Source organism: Mus caroli, unplaced genomic scaffold, assembly GCF_978045245.1.
Source record: "Mus caroli unplaced genomic scaffold, Mus_caroli_1 scaffold_6, whole genome shotgun sequence".
Taxonomy (NCBI): Eukaryota; Metazoa; Chordata; class Mammalia; order Rodentia; family Muridae; genus Mus; species Mus caroli.
Genome location: NW_028227261.1, coordinates 18,251,819 through 18,270,299, shown reverse-complemented (window position 1 = coordinate 18,270,299; position 18,481 = coordinate 18,251,819). Strand labels below are relative to the sequence as shown.

General features: G+C 52.5%; 1 protein-coding gene across 7 annotated transcripts in view; it reads left to right on the top strand.

Moving 5' to 3' along the window:
- Ubr4 (ubiquitin protein ligase E3 component n-recognin 4) overlaps positions 1 to 17,293 on the top strand; it is a 108,052-nt gene extending 90,759 nt beyond the window's left edge. For all 7 annotated transcript variants that reach the window (XM_085838763.1, XM_085838761.1, XM_085838765.1 and 4 more), the window contains 12 exons: positions 284 to 474; positions 872 to 1,045; positions 1,338 to 1,437; positions 3,906 to 4,124; positions 4,924 to 5,037; positions 6,728 to 6,870; positions 7,260 to 7,385; positions 8,466 to 8,660; positions 10,236 to 10,460; positions 13,005 to 13,095; positions 13,721 to 13,883; positions 16,913 to 17,293. In XM_085838763.1, coding sequence (XP_085694889.1) covers positions 284 to 474; positions 872 to 1,045; positions 1,338 to 1,437; positions 3,906 to 4,124; positions 4,924 to 5,037; positions 6,728 to 6,870; positions 7,260 to 7,385; positions 8,466 to 8,660; positions 10,236 to 10,460; positions 13,005 to 13,095; positions 13,721 to 13,883; positions 16,913 to 16,977 — 1,806 coding nt within the window. In that variant the 3' untranslated portion in view covers positions 16,978 to 17,293. The remainder of the gene's footprint in view (positions 1 to 283; positions 475 to 871; positions 1,046 to 1,337; positions 1,438 to 3,905; positions 4,125 to 4,923; positions 5,038 to 6,727; positions 6,871 to 7,259; positions 7,386 to 8,465; positions 8,661 to 10,235; positions 10,461 to 13,004; positions 13,096 to 13,720; positions 13,884 to 16,912) is intronic.
- The last annotated feature ends 1,188 nt before the right edge of the window (positions 17,294 to 18,481 follow it).

Genomic DNA, 18,481 nt, shown 5'->3' with positions numbered 1-18,481 from the left:
CACCTGGAACTTCCTGCCTCTCGGGGTTGGTGATTTGGCTAGGCCTATGGTCCCAGGAGTATATAGCCGTCACTTTTCTCCTGGGGGAGCAGGGCATTGTATTGGTGTGGTTTGGCTACCTGAGAACCATCACAGTAGCTCCGATACTCATCAGGGGGACCCAGGCTGCTTATTGTCCCCAGCAAGCACTTAAGGAACAGTTCTGTCTGGTGGGGGTGGCAACTTTGGGGGGTCAGTTCTTGGCTACAGCCACCATCCTTATTCCCACCCTTTTCCATTGCAGGGCAACCTCCTCCTCACAGGTGACAAGGATCAACTGGTGATGCTCTTGGACCAGATCAACAGCACCTTCGTTCGATCCAACCCTAGCGTGCTACAGGGCTTGCTGCGTATCATCCCATACCTGTCCTTCGGAGAGGTGGAGAAGATGCAGATCCTGGTGGAACGGTTCAAGCCATACTGCAGCTTCGAGAAGTAGGAGCCTGAAATTTGATACAATGAGCCTCTGGGAAGAGCCCACAGACTTGTGAGGCTGAACAGAGCCGCCTGGGGTTTTGTTGAGTGTCTGTGTCCATGATCTGGCAGATAGGAGCTTTTGTTTAGCTGGAGAGTCAGTCACCAAATCTTAGTGTATTGAAGCAGTGGTAGGAAGGGTATGAGAGGGGAAAGGGCCTGACAAGGTGCGCGGAACTGCGTTTGCAAAAGCCTAGAGATGCAGAACAGTGCAAGCCTAGACGCAGGGCAGGCAAGAGGAGCGGTCTGGTCTGAGTCGAGTTTTACCTGTCAAGTTTAGACTGGATCCTGTAGACATTTGTTAACCAAGAGGGTGACTGAGCTCTGCTGTCTTGCTGAGACTTTTATGTTCTCCTAGGTACGATGAAGACCATAGTGGGGATGACAAAGTCTTCCTGGATTGCTTCTGCAAAATTGCTGCTGGTATCAAGAACAACAGCAATGGTCATCAGCTGAAGGATCTCATCCTGCAGAAGGGAATCACCCAGAATGCCCTGGACTACATGAAAAAGCATATCCCCAGTGCCAAGAAGTAAGGCCCCCTCGCTGGGGCATGTGGCTGTTTTCCCAGCATCTTAGTGTGGTGCTTTTCCTGTGCCCTCTGCCCCTCCCCCTTTGGGGACATGTCCAGTGGCCACTCATCATGAGGCTTTGCTGCTTCTGGTCAAGTGCTTGTTTTTATCTGGCTTCTGGGCTGGGTTTGCCCTTAGTGCTTCCTTATTATTACATTCTTGAAAATGAAATCCTGTTCAAACCAGCCAGAATCAGCAGCGGGTCCCTAGCACTGCTTCCTGGTTGCTGATGCGCCCTTGTCTGTCTTGCAGTTTGGATGCTGACATCTGGAAAAAGTTTTTGTCTCGTCCTGCTCTGCCATTTATTTTGAGGCTTCTTCGGGGTCTGGCCATGCAGCACCCTGCCACCCAGGTGAGTGGCCAGCATGTCTGTAGACCTCACTCTGCAGGCAACAGACTTGACGGGTAACAGGAGGGAGTCATGAACAATCTTTGTGTAGAACCAGCAAGTCACCCATAGTGTGGCTTACCCTGGCGCATGAAGTTCTCTGTGTGTGCACGATGGTGAGTTCCACACCCAGGGCTCAGCATGCAGCAGTGACTTGTGAGAGTTCTGCCTGACAGTTGAGATTGCTGCCAGTTCAGTCACTGGGAAGCTTGAGACGCCATCACTCCCATCCCTGCTCTGCCTCAGGCCACTGACCACTTAGCATGCCCCTTGACTTTCTGAGTTAGATTGCAGAATCCATACAAGGGTGGAAGGAGAGACCCTGATCAGATAGTGTCCTCTGCCCTGCACACACATGCGCACATGCTCACATGGACACCTACACACAAGTTAGAAGATGCTGCAAACTCTCCTGGAACAGCAGGTACACTTCACCTTTCTAGCAGCAGGCGAGTGGCCCAGTTCTCTGCATTGTGTCCACACTTGATGGCTGTTTTTACCCCGGTCATGTTGCAGAGTGTGGCACCTAGCTGTGGTTTTTGACTTGGATTTCCCTGCTGGTTAATGATGCTGCACAGCCTTCCTAGTGCTTTGTCTGTGTCTTTTGCATGAAATGGCTTTGTGTCTTGCCATTTTCTCGGTGGATGCTGTATGGTTTAATGTTGCCTTTTGAGAGTCCATAGAGTTCATTGTTTTTCTTTTATAATGTTCTGATAACTACCCCCAAAGTATAGGGACATGGTAACAGTCTTACATCTGCGGGCAGATAACCACACTTGATATGACTCTCACATATACACTGTCTCTATCTAGTTAGCTCTCGAATCTCACATATAAAACAGGGGGAATGTCAAGGCGGCTGTAAGAATGGAGGGCGAGATGGCGCCTGAAGCAGGGCTGTATGGGACACCCAGGCAGAAGCCCTGGATTCATAGGAACTCCCCAAGTTCTGCATATGAACATCTGCAGCCATCAAACCTGTGCCAGTTCTCCCAGCCTACAAGATAGTAGAGGCAAAATTCCAGCCCATGGGAGTGGAGATGACAAAAAGTTAAACAGCTACCAAGCCTGTTCTTGGCAGGGCTCCTTCAGGGCCCTGTGGCACTATGCCGTGCGGTGGGAGCTGAGGCAGGTGCAGTGGAGAAAGGCCTCCAGGTCAGTCTGGTGGGTGGTCTCACAGCATCACCGTAAGCCCCGCTCACCATCCTGGTAGTGGTGGAGTTACACTGACAACAGCCGAGCCACCCTCAGAGGTGAAGGCTTAAGCTGCTGCCGCAGATCACTCACTCACTCGTAAATCCACCCTCACTACAGGAACCCACACCTCAGCAAAACTGCATGTTATCTCATGCCTTGTATTCCTAAATGCTGAGTGAGCCCATGTTTAAAACCTTGCAGACTTTTCCACAGGCACCCACACCCCAAACTCAACACCCTAAGTGCTTACTGTGAGCATGCATGTGCGTACATGGAGATGTGTGTGCAGTAGGTGTAGGAGAACCACCAACACCTTGTGTACATGAAGCTCATACACAAGCAGGGAGGGCAGTGCACTCCTCTCTACCCTCAGCCTCGTCCGTCTCCTCAGACAGCACTGCCATTCCCCTCGTCACTCAACCAAAGGACAGGTCTAAGTTACCAAGCCCTTTCTCTCTCTCTCCAAGCAGCCACTGGCCAATCATGACAAAGCCCAGCACCCACCAATCACCTGTCTAACCTCTTGGTACACATGTAGCGAGTGCTGCCCTTGTGGGGAGAGCCACACTTTTGTATACTGAGTACAGCAGTGCACACCTGGAGTCAGAGCACTCAGAAGCTGAGGCAGGAAAACTGCTGGGAGTTTGAGGCTAGCCTGGGCTTCATAGGGAAGACTTGGCCAGCTAGGGCTGTACAGTAAATTGTGTGAACAGCCATCACATGTTGCCCTCAGCCAAATCACAGCTCTGTTCCTTAGTCTCCCATGCAAAATACAGCTGTTGTAAGGAAGAAGAGACAGTGTAGGCTGGGAGAACTGGCACAGGTTTGACAGCTGCAGATGCTCATATGCAGAACTTGAGGAGTTCCTATGAATCCAAGGCTTCTGCCCGAGTGTCCCATACAGCCCTGCTGGGTGCTTCAGGCGCTATCTCGCCTTCCATCCTTACAGCCGCCTTGACAATCCCCTGTTTTATACGTGGGGTTCGAGAGATAACTAGTGAGAGGTCACGGGAAAGCCAAACTCCCAGGTGCTCTGACCTCTGTGAAACCAGCAATACAAGACAAGCTTGTACACTTGGACTGATTGTACAACATTGACTGGGCCTTGGTGGCAGGGTCCCTCCATAACTGGAAAGGTTGTACACGCTTGTGCTGTCAGAGGCTTTGGCCGGGCCTTTAGTGGAAGGCCATGTCCATGACCAGATACCTACATCTCTCTGGTTCTCTTTTGATAGGTTCTGATTGGAACGGACTCCATCACGAGCCTGCATAAGCTGGAGCAGGTGTCCAGTGATGAGGGCATTGGGACCCTGGCTGAGAACCTGCTGGAGGCCCTGAGAGAACATCCAGATGTGAATAAGAAGATTGACGCAGCCCGCAGAGAGACCCGAGCAGAGAAGAAGCGCATGGCCATGGCCATGAGGCAGAAGGCTCTGGGAACTCTGGGCATGACGGTAAAGTCCCCACAATAGACAAGGTGCCACCACATGCAGACTAGTGCTTCCCAGCAGAGCTGAGCTTGACCGTGTGTGAGGGTGCATGGCGGAAGACCCAGGAATTAGCTGTGCCAGGCACTTTCAGGTACAGCTACTTCTGTGCCACTTGAGGGCTGGGGGAGGCACTTGGGATAAAGTGACCTGGCAGGTTTGTGCAAATGGTAAAAATGGAGATAGCGACCACTGTGTGTCCAGGATCTGGTGCATGCCGCACACTGCAAGACCTCACATGTCAGATGTGCTTGACATCACTGTACCCATTCCCAGATAGAGAAAGTGAAGTTACTAAGTGCTGAACAGGACTGTGCACAGGGTCTGGTCAACACAAAGGGCTCTGCTGTCCTACTTTGGAGGAAATGGTGGCCCTGGAAGACCCTTGTCTTAACAAGCAAACTTGTGTGTCAGCAGTTTGACACTTGTTAGGGACAGTAAATGATGAGAGCACAGCAGCCCTTGGCAGCCAAGACATGGTGCTGGCACAAGATGAAGGGGCTTTTTGGTAACATATGGCAGCGTGGCAGCATGCCAGCTTCCCACTGCATGGTTCCCTCTGCTTTGGTGGTTCCTGGACAAATGAAGGGCTCCCCCACAATAGAAGGCAGTGGAGACGGCAGGTATGTGGCTGGTGGTTTGCCACTTGTCTAGCCTACCAGCACAGCAGAAGGCCTCTTCCGCATACAGCATTCCTGTGTCGGTGTGTGGTCATCCCAAGCCAGTGTGAGAGGGTGTATGACATGCTGCCTGTGTTCTTCTCCAGACAAACGAAAAGGGTCAGGTGGTGACCAAGACTGCACTCCTGAAGCAGATGGAGGAGCTGATTGAGGAGCCGGGACTCACGTGCTGCATCTGCAGGGAGGGGTACAAGTTCCAGGTATGCTGCTGGGCGGTGGGCAGCTGCACGTGCTCAGCCTGTGGCACCACAGCCTGGCTGTGCCTAGACTTGTCTGTCTCCTGCAAGCCGTTTTGTACTGACATAGGCTTGGGCTTTGGGAGAGGACACGGGGCCAGCTCCTGGCCTTGAAGGCAGGAAGGCAACTGATCTGAGCACGAGCGTTGTTGGCACCTGGAGAGAGCCTTTTGGCACCCATGTCAGTGCCAGGGCACTTGTGCAGAGTTTTGTGCAAACCATGTCGCCATGTCTTTAACCCCTATTAAAGGTCCCAGTTGATGGGTAAGAACACAGAGGGCGCCTGGCAAAGCCAGAGTCCGGCCTGGACACTGCAGGTCACCCTGCATTGCTTTTGTTCAGGGTGCCTGATAGCAACTAGAACCCCATTTCTAAGTGTGTCCAATGAGGTGGCACCTGGAAGGCAGTGCACAGTTAGCCTCTTGGCTTCCTGATGATACGGGTGAGCCTCTAACTCAGTAGCCCAGCTTTGTTTTGCTCCTGGGCTGTGGAAGGACAAGCATCTTGCTTGGTTGATATGGCTGCCTGAAAGTTTTGAGAAGCAAGCAGCCATGGAGGCTCTGTGTGCTTGCCTTCTGGATAGATGAAGCACACACAGGATGGCCAAGGCTTGGGGTGGGAGTGTGGTAGAGTGGTAGAGTGCTTGCCTAGCATGTGCAAGGCCCCAGCTCCCATTTCTAGAACAGTACATCCACACACGGGTTAGCACATGGTTCTGGAGGTTCAAGAATGGGATGCTGGGACCTGCTGGGTCTCTGGTAACCCCACAGTGGGATCTCATGGCCTCTTCCATGCCCCAGCTCCTCTCAGTACTGCCCCCAGGAAAGAAATCTGGCCTCATATGAGTTTGTAGCAGCAAAAGATGCTCACACCAGAGTGCTCACTTTCCCCGTCTGAAATCCATCTGAAGGGGGCGCTCTGTTCTCCATGTCTTGTCGACTCCTTGTGTAAAAGTAACTTTTATTCTCCTTACATAATGGTCATCTCAGAGGCTTACTGCCTCAGTCTAGTAACCTAGGCCTGGACCTGGAAGCTTCTAGCCTCTGTACAATCTTATCTAGGCCTAGAATGGGTTCACCCTCTGACTCACTGCTACATAAGCTCACCCTTTCTAGTTCTTTCTGAAGTCTGGCTGGTTGTTCTGACTCAAAACTCTTCCACACTAAGCTGGTCGGTCTCTCTCTCTCTCTCTTCCTCTCTCTCTCCCCATCTCCCTCTCCCTCTCCCTCTTCTTCTTGCTCGACCTAGAAACCTGTTCTACTCTTCTGGTTTCTTCTCATTTTCTGACTCTTTCCGTCTTCACCTGCCTCTGTAAAACTTCTTTGTTCCTCTCTGTGCTGCTCTCTCTTACTAGCGTCCCTTTCCTCTCTCTCCTCATGAGAGTTGGGCATATCCTATTCTGTCAAATCTTTCTCTGATTAGACATCACTTTCAAACATGGATGCTTCCAAACTAACATTACCTTCACTGTTCGGGATAAAAGTGTTTACTAAGGGTATGTCTATATTCCAGCCAGAGGGATTAAAGGTGTATGCTAACAGCTGAGCCACACCACAACTAGAAATAGTGCTTTTCAGTAACTAAAACAATTCGGGGCTCACAATGTGAGGTGGGGAGTTTCTCCTCACTCCTCCTTTCTCTGCTGGTCTTGCAGCCCACGAAGGTCTTGGGCATTTATACTTTCACCAAGAGGGTAGCCTTGGAGGAGATGGAGAACAAGCCCCGGAAGCAGCAGGGCTACAGCACTGTGTCCCATTTCAACATTGTGCACTACGACTGTCACCTGGCTGCCGTCAGGTAGGCTCGGCTCTTGCAGCGTGGCTTCCGATGAGTGGGCCCACAGTTAAGGGCCTGGACTGGGTTGGGACTGAAGTTACTGACTCTGGGGCCTTGAGGCTTCAAGCCTTCTTTTCTGGTCTCCAAGGGGCCTTAACCCTTGCAGGCCCACGAGCTGTACTTGCCATGTGAGAAAACGTGTTGGGCTTTGAATATTTGGCCTTGGCCAAGGCTGGTGGAAGCAGTCTGCTTGCCTGAGCTAATGAAGCATTGACCCATGGAGCTTACAAATGGCTAGTTGTCTCCCTAGGACCAGGGCTAGTGTTGGCAAGCCCTCAGCACCCGGTGCCTCATTACCGGGGTAATTCCAGCAGTTGCTTGTCCCTGCTCTCCTCCCTGTCCCCATCCAGGTTGGCTAGAGGCCGGGAAGAGTGGGAGAGTGCTGCCCTGCAGAACGCCAACACGAAGTGCAATGGGCTCCTTCCGGTCTGGGGCCCCCATGTCCCTGAATCAGCTTTCGCCACTTGCTTAGCAAGGTGAGTGTTGAGTGTTTTCATAGCAGAAAGGGGCCAGTCTCCAGGAGATGGGACGAAGACATGGCATCCAGTCTGTGCTGTTCTGAGCAGATAGGGCTGACTAAAGTGAGCTGCTGAGGAGGTGAAACTAGTGTTCTTTATTTCTTGAGTATCATGTAAATGTGCCATGTCCTTAGGGCCAGAGTTTCCCAGAGTCCACTTGTATGGTGTGTGGCTCGAGGACCTCAGACAAGCCAGAGTTTAAGTTATGAACGCAGCTGGGGGTTGGGTAGTTCCCTCTAAGGCCTCTCTGGCTTGTCTGAGGTCCTCATGCGTTTGGGAAACCTTGTGGAGTCCTTAGTATACAGACACCTGGTGGCAATGACAGTGATGGCTGTGTACTGTGGGTTACCACTACACACATGCACAAACTGGGGGTTGGGTGGAGTCGTTTCCCTAGGGTCATCCAGTTAAGAAGCAGAACCAATTGTTTTTTGGTTCAGGGAGGAAAACCAACATATTGTAGGATGAAAGATCATTAAGGATAAGACATCTTGTCACCACTTGTGGCGATGACATCTGTCAGTTAAGAAATGAGCCCCCAGCCGGGTGGTGGTGGTACATGCCTTTAATCCCAGCACTCAGGAGACAGAGGCAAGCTGTTTTCTGTGAGTTCCATGGTAGCTAAAGCTACACATAGAGAAACCCTGTCTTGAAAAAAGAAAGAGGGCTAGAGAGATGGTTCAGAGGTTAAGAGCACTGACTGCTCTTCCAGAGGTCCTGAGTTCAATCCCCAGGAACCACATGGTGGCTGTGTCTGAAGGCAGCTGTTGTGTACTCATATAAAATAGAATAACTAGATAATTCTTAAAAAGAAAGAGAAAAAGGGAATGAACCCCCAAAGTGATGGCCTCTCCCGTATTGCGAGCTTCATGTGCAGTCAGGAAGCAGCTATGTCCCAGGCTCTGTCCTCCTGAGCACCAGCCCCCATTTGACTTCTGCAGTCAGCAGGCTGAGGGCTCCAGAAAGAGCTCTGCACTCTAGCCCAAGCTTGGGCCAGGAGTCTGGCTTCTGCGTCATGGTAGCTCTGCTTCTTCATAGGCACAACACGTACCTCCAGGAGTGTACCGGCCAGCGGGAGCCCACGTACCAGCTCAACATCCACGACATCAAACTGCTCTTCCTGCGCTTCGCCATGGAGCAATCATTCAGTGCAGACACCGGCGGGGGCGGCCGTGAGAGCAACATCCACCTGATCCCATACATCATTCACACTGTGCTTTACGTCCTGAACACGTCAGTACCTTGTGGCCCAAGGCACTTCCTTGGCTGCACTCCCTGAGCCTCTCTACTTAGCTAGATCCCCCAGCCTTTACTGAGGAGGGGCTGTTAGTCCACAGTTGAGGGGTGTAGAATATAACAGCAATGGTAGCTCCCTTCGCAAAGCTTCCCCCACCCTAACCCCGCTTCGGGCAGTTGGGCTCCAGTCTTGGGCCGGTCTTCAGAGGGGGCAGGCAAGGAGAAGCTACTGCTCCTGCTCTCCACATGAGGGAGCGTAGGCGAGAGTCTCACCAGGTCCTTCGTCAGGGCACAGAGCCTGCACAGCTGCAGGTTTCCAGTGGGTCTAAGACTGCTGCATGAGGGGCACGCTGGCTTTCTGAGCCGGTCACTAATGCTTCTGTCGAATCCTGGGAAAGCAACTGAATAGGAGTTCAGCCAGGAAGAAAGAGCTGTTTGTGCCTGTGGGGCTAGACATGGCTTTAGAAGCCATCCCACTCATGCCTGGTTTAGAAGCAGTTAAGAGCCTTCTGTGCCTACACCCTTGAGTTTCATTTGACTGAGTGCAGGGCAGAGCTGATAGCCATGGGAAGACTGGGCACAGTCCACCCATGCAGCTACCGTGCTGTTGAGGTTCCAGAGTGTTAGTCTCTTCCTTTCCCTGTCAACCATTTGTTTTCCCTTCCTCCCTTTTCCTTGTGAGATAAAGTCTGACCTTGAGATTGCAGGCTTCATTGTCAAATCTCAGGGCAGGGCTCATGACATCATCTGCAAACGCCCTGGCTATCAGAACAGACACCTGGCATTGCCAACAGCACAGACCTTCTACTGTCTGGAGCCTGCTGCAGGCCTCAGCAGTGCTAATTGCCAGTGTTCTTGGGGCCCTGACAAAGGCTATGGGTTTTGCAGAGACATGTCTCTTGGCAGCCGTGAGCTAGAATGGACTGCTCAGGCAGAGACCTGGTGAGGAAAACACTTCCCAGGATTGACCCTGCCCAACAGAACTGGGGACTTCAGTTGTCAGCTCTGTTGTAGTTGACCAGGCAGGGCTAACCCCAAAGCCACTGAAGCCACAGGCTATTTCCTTTGCTAGCCAGTGGGCAGTGGCATGAGCTTGGTGATACGGCAGTTGGACCTCTGATGGGACATTCACTCACAAAGGCAAGTTGGCTGCACGAGTGAGCAAACCCTTGCCTGAGCAGAGTCTGCCATGGCCAGAAGCCTGAGGCTCCCACAGGGATGGAGCTAGAGTTAGGCTCCAGCTGGGTCTGGGCAAGCCCATTTTACAGGAGCAAAAAAAAAAAAGCAAAGCAAGGTATTTTTGCACCAGCCTCTTGTATCTTTGTAGCCGTGACTATGGCTCTGCAGTCTGGACACTGGGTTTCTTGGTATTGTTTTGTCTTCTCCACGTAGATGACCTTCTCCAGAAGGTTATAGGGACACTGCGGGAGCTTCCTGGCCACTGGCAAGACTTTGTCATGAGAGAGGAGTAGGGCTTATGACAGATTCTAGAGCTATGCTGGGACCTCAGTCTAGTGTTTGCCTGGTTAGCTCGGCCCCTTCCTTGCTGCCATTAGAATTCCTCTCTTCCAGGACCCGAGCAACCTCCCGGGAGGAGAAGAACCTCCAAGGCTTCCTGGAACAGCCCAAAGAGAAGTGGACAGAGAGTGCCTTCGATGTAGACGGGCCCCACTACTTCACCATCCTAGCCCTGCATGTCCTCCCCCCTGAACAGTGGAAAGCCATTCGAGTAGAGATCCTACGCAGGCTGCTGGTGGCCTCGCATGCCCGGGCAGTGGCTCCAGGAGGAGCCACCAGGTCAGTACCTGCTTTGGGAAGTTGCTGCATTCAGAGCCTTCCAGTGTGTTCCCTGGCTGTCTTGGTCATGAGTGTTGGTTGGAGGTGTGCTCCTTTGACTGTTGATCTGCCTCCAGCCTGTCACCCTAAGTGTCTAGGCTGATGGTTGACAGTTGCTTGAGTCCCTCTGGTTCTCATGTTCAGCTACTGAAAAGGTGAATTTGTTGAAAATTCAGAGGAAGACAGCCAGGCCTGGGAAGCTAGGGTGAGGCACTTAGGACCAGTGAGGCTAAGCTAGGGAGCTGGGCTTCCTGTCTCATGCTGGCTTTACTGTAAGTTAGGGGAGTTTCAGTGTGGCTATATCTGGGGATTTCTTTTTCAATGACTAAAAGTTTGTCCTTCCTTCCTTCCGTCCTGCTGCACATCCCTCAGGCCTTCCAGACCCTCTTTGTAACCATGTGCACCTCAATAGAGGAGCACAGACAGAAAGTGGGCCTTGTTTTCCTGACTTTGCATTGTAGTCTGGGTCTGACAGGGGCTCTCTGAAAGAACCAGCTGCGAGTGAAATCAGAGCCTTTCTGTCAAGCTCTTGACATACCGCAGTGGTCACAGCACACAGAATACATGTGGCCAGTACTTGAGCTGATGGTAACCCTGACTAGTCCCTACCTACCCTGGGGAGCAGCAATGTAACCTGTGGCCTGGTAGTTTATTTCTGCCAGTTGAGCCTGCTGTCCCTGTGTTGTCCTGCTATATAGCCTCTGAACATGTTAGCTTAGACTCAGGGATCATTTCCACATACAGAGGCCACTAAGGGAGCAGAAGGAGGCTCCCTTCCAGCCATGGTGATGGCACCCTGTGGAACAGACCCTGAGCTGGTCCACCTGGGGTCTCTACCTCTGTTCCCTCTGGCACTGCATGTTCCCAGAGTGACCAGGTTGCTACTGTCAGCCAAGAGGGAAGACAAGAGTGTCAGATTCCTGCCCCCACTCCAAACACATCATCACCTGCCGTCACGGGAGCCCAAGCGTGAATAGTTAACTAGCTGCTTGAAGTCAAGTTAGGTCTTCAGGTGCAGGAATTGTGAAGTGAGACAGGAGTTGCATTCCTGGCGCACAGGACAGCCACTTGTTAGGCAGCTCCTGAAGCAGAGTGGAGTCTAAGCCCACCTGAGCTGCGCTTTCAGCCGAGAGTAGAATTCACTCCTACCCAGTAGGTGAGGGAAGGCTGACTTGGTCAGGGATTAATTAGGAGATCCAGCTTGAGCTGCATTCGGGCATTGCCATTTTCTCTGTAGTTTAGTCACCTTTCCTAATTAGCTGTAAATAATTAAGCTGGGCAGGGTCACCCAAGCCTCATGCTTAGCAAAGCAGGACAGCCACCGAGAGGGCCAAGCCCGGCTGTGGTCCAGGCTCCGAGCCTGCTGCTTGCCAGAGAGATTAGAAAAGATGCTGAGGGTTTGCCCAGGATTGGGACACCCTTGAAGGAGAGCGCTTTGAGCCGAGGGCACAGAGAGGTGTCTCTCATTCTGGAGGTGGGCAGTATCACTGGCAGTAGGTTTTATCTGAAAGCCTGTGAGTTCTAGGGCAGGAAGCCATAGCAGATACACAAAACTATAGCTTTAAAGGCTCAGGTGTATAGCTCAGTGGTAGAGCACTTGCCTAGTGTGTATGAGACCCCAAGTTCAATTCCCTAACAACAGCAGCAACAACACACACACACAGAGGGAGGGGTATGTGAACTATAATTCAAGAGAAGCTCTGACTTCTGATTTTCAACATTGAGCGACATGGATTCAGCAGATATTTTAGCCTGGAAATTGACTAGGCTCCCACTGGCCCTAAGCTAAACAAGTAGTTGGTGCTGAACACTCTGCTCCCCGAGTGTTGTGAGATGTGGGATGTGACCCTAAGTCATGGGGGAGGGCTCATCTGTCCTTTATGTCCCACAGCAGTAAATTATGCCCCCTCCCCCCCTCTGAGCCTCATAAGGGGCGGGGCAGGGGGCTGGCTACCGTAGGCGGTGGACCTTGACAGAGGGCCCCCATCCCCACCCCCTAACCCACCCCCACCACCGTGTTCCCAGGCACTAGCTGGCCTTGAAGCCTGTGCCAAGTCACTCACATGCCGGTGACACTTGTTGGAGATGAAGGGGTGTGGGTGGCTCCAGGATTACTCTAGGATTTGAGGGGTATTGAGTACTTGCACAGGCAGACCTGGCCATCACGGTTACTCAGCACCGCTTTTCTACCAGCGTGCTGGGTTTCTGCAGAGCACTGGTTTGGCTGCCTGGGCTCCTGCTGGCAGAGAAACCCTGAGTTGGAACCTTGTTTCTTCTTCATCGTTGGGTGCCATCTCATTGGGAGCTTGTGAGGGGTCAGCCTCGTGCTTGAGTTAGAGCGTTTGAGTGCCATGTTTACAGGTGGCCCTGATTGTGCTGCTCCAGGTTGACAGTGCTGAACTGTCAGGTGGAGTTCATGGGAGCCAGGCCATGTGCCCTCAGTCCCCAGGTTGTCTGTCCATCTCTGCAGGGTCCTCATGGACAGACTTTGCTCTGCTTTTCCAGGTTGACAGACAAGGCGGTGAAGGACTATTCTGCGTACCGTTCTTCCCTGCTCTTCTGGGCTCTCGTCGATCTCATTTATAACATGTTTAAGGTAAGGAGCTTCAGGGCCCACCTGCTCTGAGGGTTGGAAGATGTGTGTGTCCTTGGCTTAAACCCCCTTGGTGGCCACAGCCTGAGGCTCCTTACTGGCTTTGGGTTCTTTGCTCTTAAAAGTCTCCACTTGGGGAGGTGAATACCCTCAGCTCAGACCTTCACTTCCAGCTGTCAGCAGCTGAGGCCACCTTGTCACGCACCCTCCATACAGTAAGCACTAAGCTCTAAGCACTCTGATAGCCTGCCTGCTCTTGCTCTTATGTAACACTTCATCCCATGGCCAGGCCCTACCCGCCATCTGCCTGGACCCACACATCTTGGGGGAGGGTAGTGAGCCCTTTGGTCATCAGTGGAGTGGTCCAGTCAGAGCATGCCAGTCATCTTGCTTTCAGAAATGCAGGTGTGGGGCCGTCCCATGTTGAAATTGTGAGATCATGTAGAACGTTGCATAAGCAAAGAGAGTCAGGCCAGTGAGCCCTGCAGGCAGGCCCTCCTTGCTTCCAGAAAGGCTCTGTCGTATGTTGGTGGGCTCTCCATAGCACTGAGACGGTCTGCCTGACTAGACACAGAGAGCCAGCTCCGTTCACTTACTCACCTGGCCCCTGTCCCACTGATTGTTGTAGAAGGTGCCCACTAGTAACACTGAGGGCGGCTGGTCCTGCTCTCTGGCCGAGTACATCCGCCACAATGACATGCCCATCTACGAAGCTGCCGACAAAGCCCTGAAAACCTTCCAGGAGGAGTTCATGCCAGTGGAGACCTTCTCAGAGTTCCTCGACGTAGCAGGTCAGTGCCGGTTTCTGTTTTGTTTTGTTTTGTTTTGTTTTTCGAGACAGGGTTTCTCTGTGTAGCCCTGGCTGTCCTGGAACTCACTTTGTAGACCAGGCTGGCCTCGAACTCAGAAATCTGCCTGCCTCTGCCTCCCGAGTGCAGGGATTAAAGGCGTGTGCCACCACGGCCGGCCAGTGCCGTTTTCTCTTGTAGAGATTCTCTGGAGCAAAGCCCAAGTCTGCCTCAGTGAACTGGCCATTATCTTCATCTTCACAGAGCAGAAGTAGGCGCACACTAACCCCCTCCAGTCATAGGAAAGGTGTCCATTCAAACAGCCCGCTCATCAGCGGGAGTGGGACTCGCTTTTAGCAGCTGTGCATCTCTGTGGGTTCCAGGACAGCCAGGGCTACAAAGAAAAACCCTGTCTCCAAAAAAAAAAAAAAAAAAAGTGAAAGCACCCCCAGATGAGAAAGCTAAGTGCAGCATGCCCTGTCCGTTGCCTCAGCTCGACCACTGGCACGGAAGTCCAGCGTTCTGGACTACTCTCTTAGCATCATTCTTTTGTACTGTTCATAGAGGCTGTGGAGGTTGTAAGTAAGCAGATGTGGGAGAGTAGCAACTCCTGGTGCCAACCTTTCGTCAGGGTTAACAGGAGAAAGGCCACTCCTGCCTTCCCTGCCTCCCAGGCCTGGGCAGTAGGTGGAGAGGCATCACCCCAAGGGTAACATGGGAGCAGGTGCGCCACAGCTCCAGCCCCTCGAGTCCATGCTCTCCAGTACAGACTCTGTGTGGGAGTTGGTCTCTCAGATCCAGGTGCTTTGACACTTACCTGCATGTCATAGCTAAGAAGTGCTGAGAGCAGAGCACGACCTGGGCTCAGGCTTGGGAAGATCAGCCCAGGGTTAGATTCCAGCTCCTGGGTCCCAGACACTGTGGTTCACAGCCTCCACTGGTGCTGTCTTGGGGGGAGGGGGGGGAGCTGCTGCACCAAAGCAGATGTAACTAGACCTGCCCAGCTTCTGTTGTCAGCTGGCTCCATGCTTCTGGACTTTCTGGTGTTCACTGTGGGAATTGTATACAGATGAAGGGAGAAATCCCCCAGGCTCTGTTGCCAAGGGAACGGTGCTGTTAACATCTTCGCTCACCCTTGTATCCTTGGGAAGGAGACCCACCCACTAGTCAGAGAGCCTGTCTGCATGTACCCTTCTGGTTTCCCAGCACTGAGCACGCTCCGCCTTAGGATGGTGTCTCTGGGTCTGCCTTGCTGTCTGAGCTGCCATAGTCTTCTTGCTCACCTCTGTTTCCTACTTTATGGCTCCTTAGTCCTCCTGACTGTGTCTTCCCAGCCTGGCTGTTGAGGCAGCAGCTCACTGTTTCCCTCAGAGTTAGTCTTGAGCAAGAGCACAGAGCTCACCTGTGTCCTCAGCCAAGGTCTGTGCTCATCACAGACGGCAGAAATGACCACAGAAGTCAAAGCCAGTGAGAAGAGGTGGCCAGGGCGAAGGACTCACCCACCCCAGGCCTCGCCCCGCACAGGCCCTAGGCATAGAGTCTCTAGCCTCTTTTGTGAGGCTAGGCTTGCGCTTTTTTTTTTTTTTAATAAGTCATTCCATTCATCTCAAATGATATCCCACTTCCCAGTTACCCATCTACATCCACCCTCTCCCCTTTGCCTCTATGAGGGTGCTCACCCACCCACTCACCCTCTCCTGCCCCACTGCTCCAGCATCCCTGTACCCTAGGGCATCAAACCTCCACAGGACCAAGGGCCTCCCCTCCCATTGCTGTCAGGTAAGGCCATCCTCTGCTTCATGTGTATCTGGAGTCATGAAGGCCAGACTTTTAAACCTTAATTCAGACCTTTAAACTACCAGAACACTGGGCATGCTCTATTCAGACTCAAGAACAAAACACTTTCCAGAGCCAAGAGAAACAGCTTGGCTGCATTTTGTTCCTGCAGATGCTTAGAGGTGACTTGTTTGGATGCTCATGTTTAACTTGAGGCTTTAGTATTTGCTCTGCACTATTGATGAGGTCAGGTGCCTGGCCAAGGACTTGATGTAGAGAGTGCACTGGGTTCTTCCACTAGGAAGGCCGTCCTCAGTTAGTCCCCATGGCAGGCAGGGAGGGATCCCTTGCTGTCTCTTTCTGAAAGCTGAAGAAATGGAGCCCTGAGCTCTGGCAGCTTGCTTAGGAAGCCTGTGGTGGGATTGAAGCCCAGAAGAATCAGAGGCCTCTGTCCTGCTCTGTCCCTCAGCCCATAAGACCATCAGCATTTGCCTTTCTTTGACCAGTTTAAAATGGCAAAGGCTGAGGATGAGGCTCTGAGTTCTGATCCCCAGAAAAGCCAGGTGCAGGTGTAACTGGGAAACTGCCGGTAGTAGGATCCCAGGCTGAGCTTGCTGGCCAACCAGTCTAGCCAGCCAGTGAGCTTTAGGTTCAGTGAGAGAACCAATCTTAGAAAAGAAGGCGAGGGCCACGGAGGAAGACCATGTTCACACACGTGCACATCACCACTCTGGGGTAGGGGAGTGTGGTGTGGTGTGGTGTGGTGTGGTGTGGTGTGGTGTGGTGTGGTGTGGTGTGGTGTGGTAGGGGAGTGTGGCTCAGCTGGAAGAGTGCTTGCTTGCTTGGGATTCATGGAACACTGGGTTCTGTCCCTCCAGCCCCATATAGACCAGGCATAGCAGCACAGAAGTTCAAAGGAGGTTGTCAGCTACATAGTGAGTTTGAGGCCAGTCTGGGATCAGGAACAAGACAAGAAAAACTTGGGAGTTGCAGTATTTTACAGCCCCTTGAGTAACCCCTGGACAGGTGGAAATCCTCCACTCCAGGGAATTTAAAATGGTGTCTGCCACACTGTCTGTCCTAGCAGCACTCACTTCTCGAGCAGAGTATTAGTCACACAGTGGTCACCTCCCCCCATTGCTGGAATCCATCAGAGCATGCTGGCACAGTATGTCCTAGTCGTGAACCAGGCTTCTGTGACTTGGTGGGGCTGGGGGCCCTGGGCTACTCCCACTCACACTGTCTTTGCTTTCCAGGTCTTCTATCAGAAATCACCGATCCAGAGAGCTTCCTAAAGGACCTGTTGAACTCAGTCCCCTGACCATCCCCATGGAAATGAGATTGAAGCTAGCTTGCATTCTCCCCTCATTCATCTCTCCGTGTGCACTCATTTCCCCCATGGATGCTGCATTAGCACCCCCTCCTCCCTCAGTTTTCTCAGAGTGGTTTGGGGTCTGTAAGCTTCCTGTTCTATCACGTGTGTGTGTGTGTGTGCGTGCGTGTGCTGCGCAGGCTATGAAGTTGTCTGTAGCCCAGGCCATTGAAGGACCTATACGTACCTAGGGGCTGTGAGCTGTCCCGGCCAGCTTGAGTGTGTACATCTTGAAATAAATGAATGACTTAGTACACATTGGAAAGGGGTCTAGCTGCTGCTTGCCCAGTGCTTTCCAGTGAACTCACAGCCTTGCAGTGGCACACCAGGAAGACTGCTGGAGTTGAATTGTGTTCTCTGGGGTCTGATGGTTTTTTGTCCCTAGCCAAAAGAGGGCTCAGCAGAGCAGGCCCTGGTCAGCATCTACTTCAAAAGCCTTGAAAGCATTTGACAGTCTCCTGCTGGCTGCCAGGCAGAGAGGAGAGACTTCAGGGAAGGGTGAGAATAGTGAGAATAGCTGTGTCCACTGCTAGGGCTCTTCTGCCCACCGCCCTAGGAAGAGCCTGTGCATTGTTCTGCACCCCAAGTCGCCTGCTGAGACCTCAGTTGACAGGTGAGGCGCCGCTGAGACCTACTCCCACCTCCTGGCTCCTGAGAGCCTTTCCCAGACTTCAGCAAAAGGCTGACCCAGTCACAGCCTGTCGGGAGGAAGAGCTGGCTAACTCCCATCAGCCCCTCTGAATGTCTGGTTCACAAGGTTTGCTCCCTGGACCAGACCATCTGGGCCTGTGGTGCCTCCGGTCTCCTTTGGATGACTTCTACAACCAAGGCACCATGTTGCTTCCCCAGAGCCTTTGCAGCCAAAAGGCAAGAGTATTGTGCTTAGCTCTAACAGAGAGACAAAGGCAGTTTATTTGGGTATTATCCCAAAGCCCTGGCAGGCCAGAGCACAAGCAACTGGGGGTTGAGTTAGCCCTGGGGCCAGCCTGCCCTGGAGGAAAGACATAGTATCTCCTTGGAAAAGGGCTGCTTTTCCAGCTGCTTAGATTCTGCAGCCTTTTCTCATATAACTTGGGTTCAGCAAGTAAGGTAGGGACCTTGGCATTGTTCTTTTGGGGTCTCCCCCTACACATACTTGTCTGTCCTGCTGGACTCCAGAGAGGTAGTTTAGACATTGAGGGAGGGTCAGCCACTGTCCTGTCACTTGGTAAACTGGAGCAGCTTCATGTGGGGCCGGGGCTGCCAGTGCAAGGGGACCGCTGTAGGCCGAGGCACGTTTACGATCATCCATCACTAATGTGGCCCCATCAGAAGGCTGACCAAAGCCCCCAGAGCACGAGTCTCTCCGGACAAGAACCTGCTAGAGCTGAGCTTTTGGTTTTGAGTGAGCTTACAAAGTAGCAATAGCAGATAAACATCATCAAACCAGGCACTCACAGTGTCCCACGGAGAC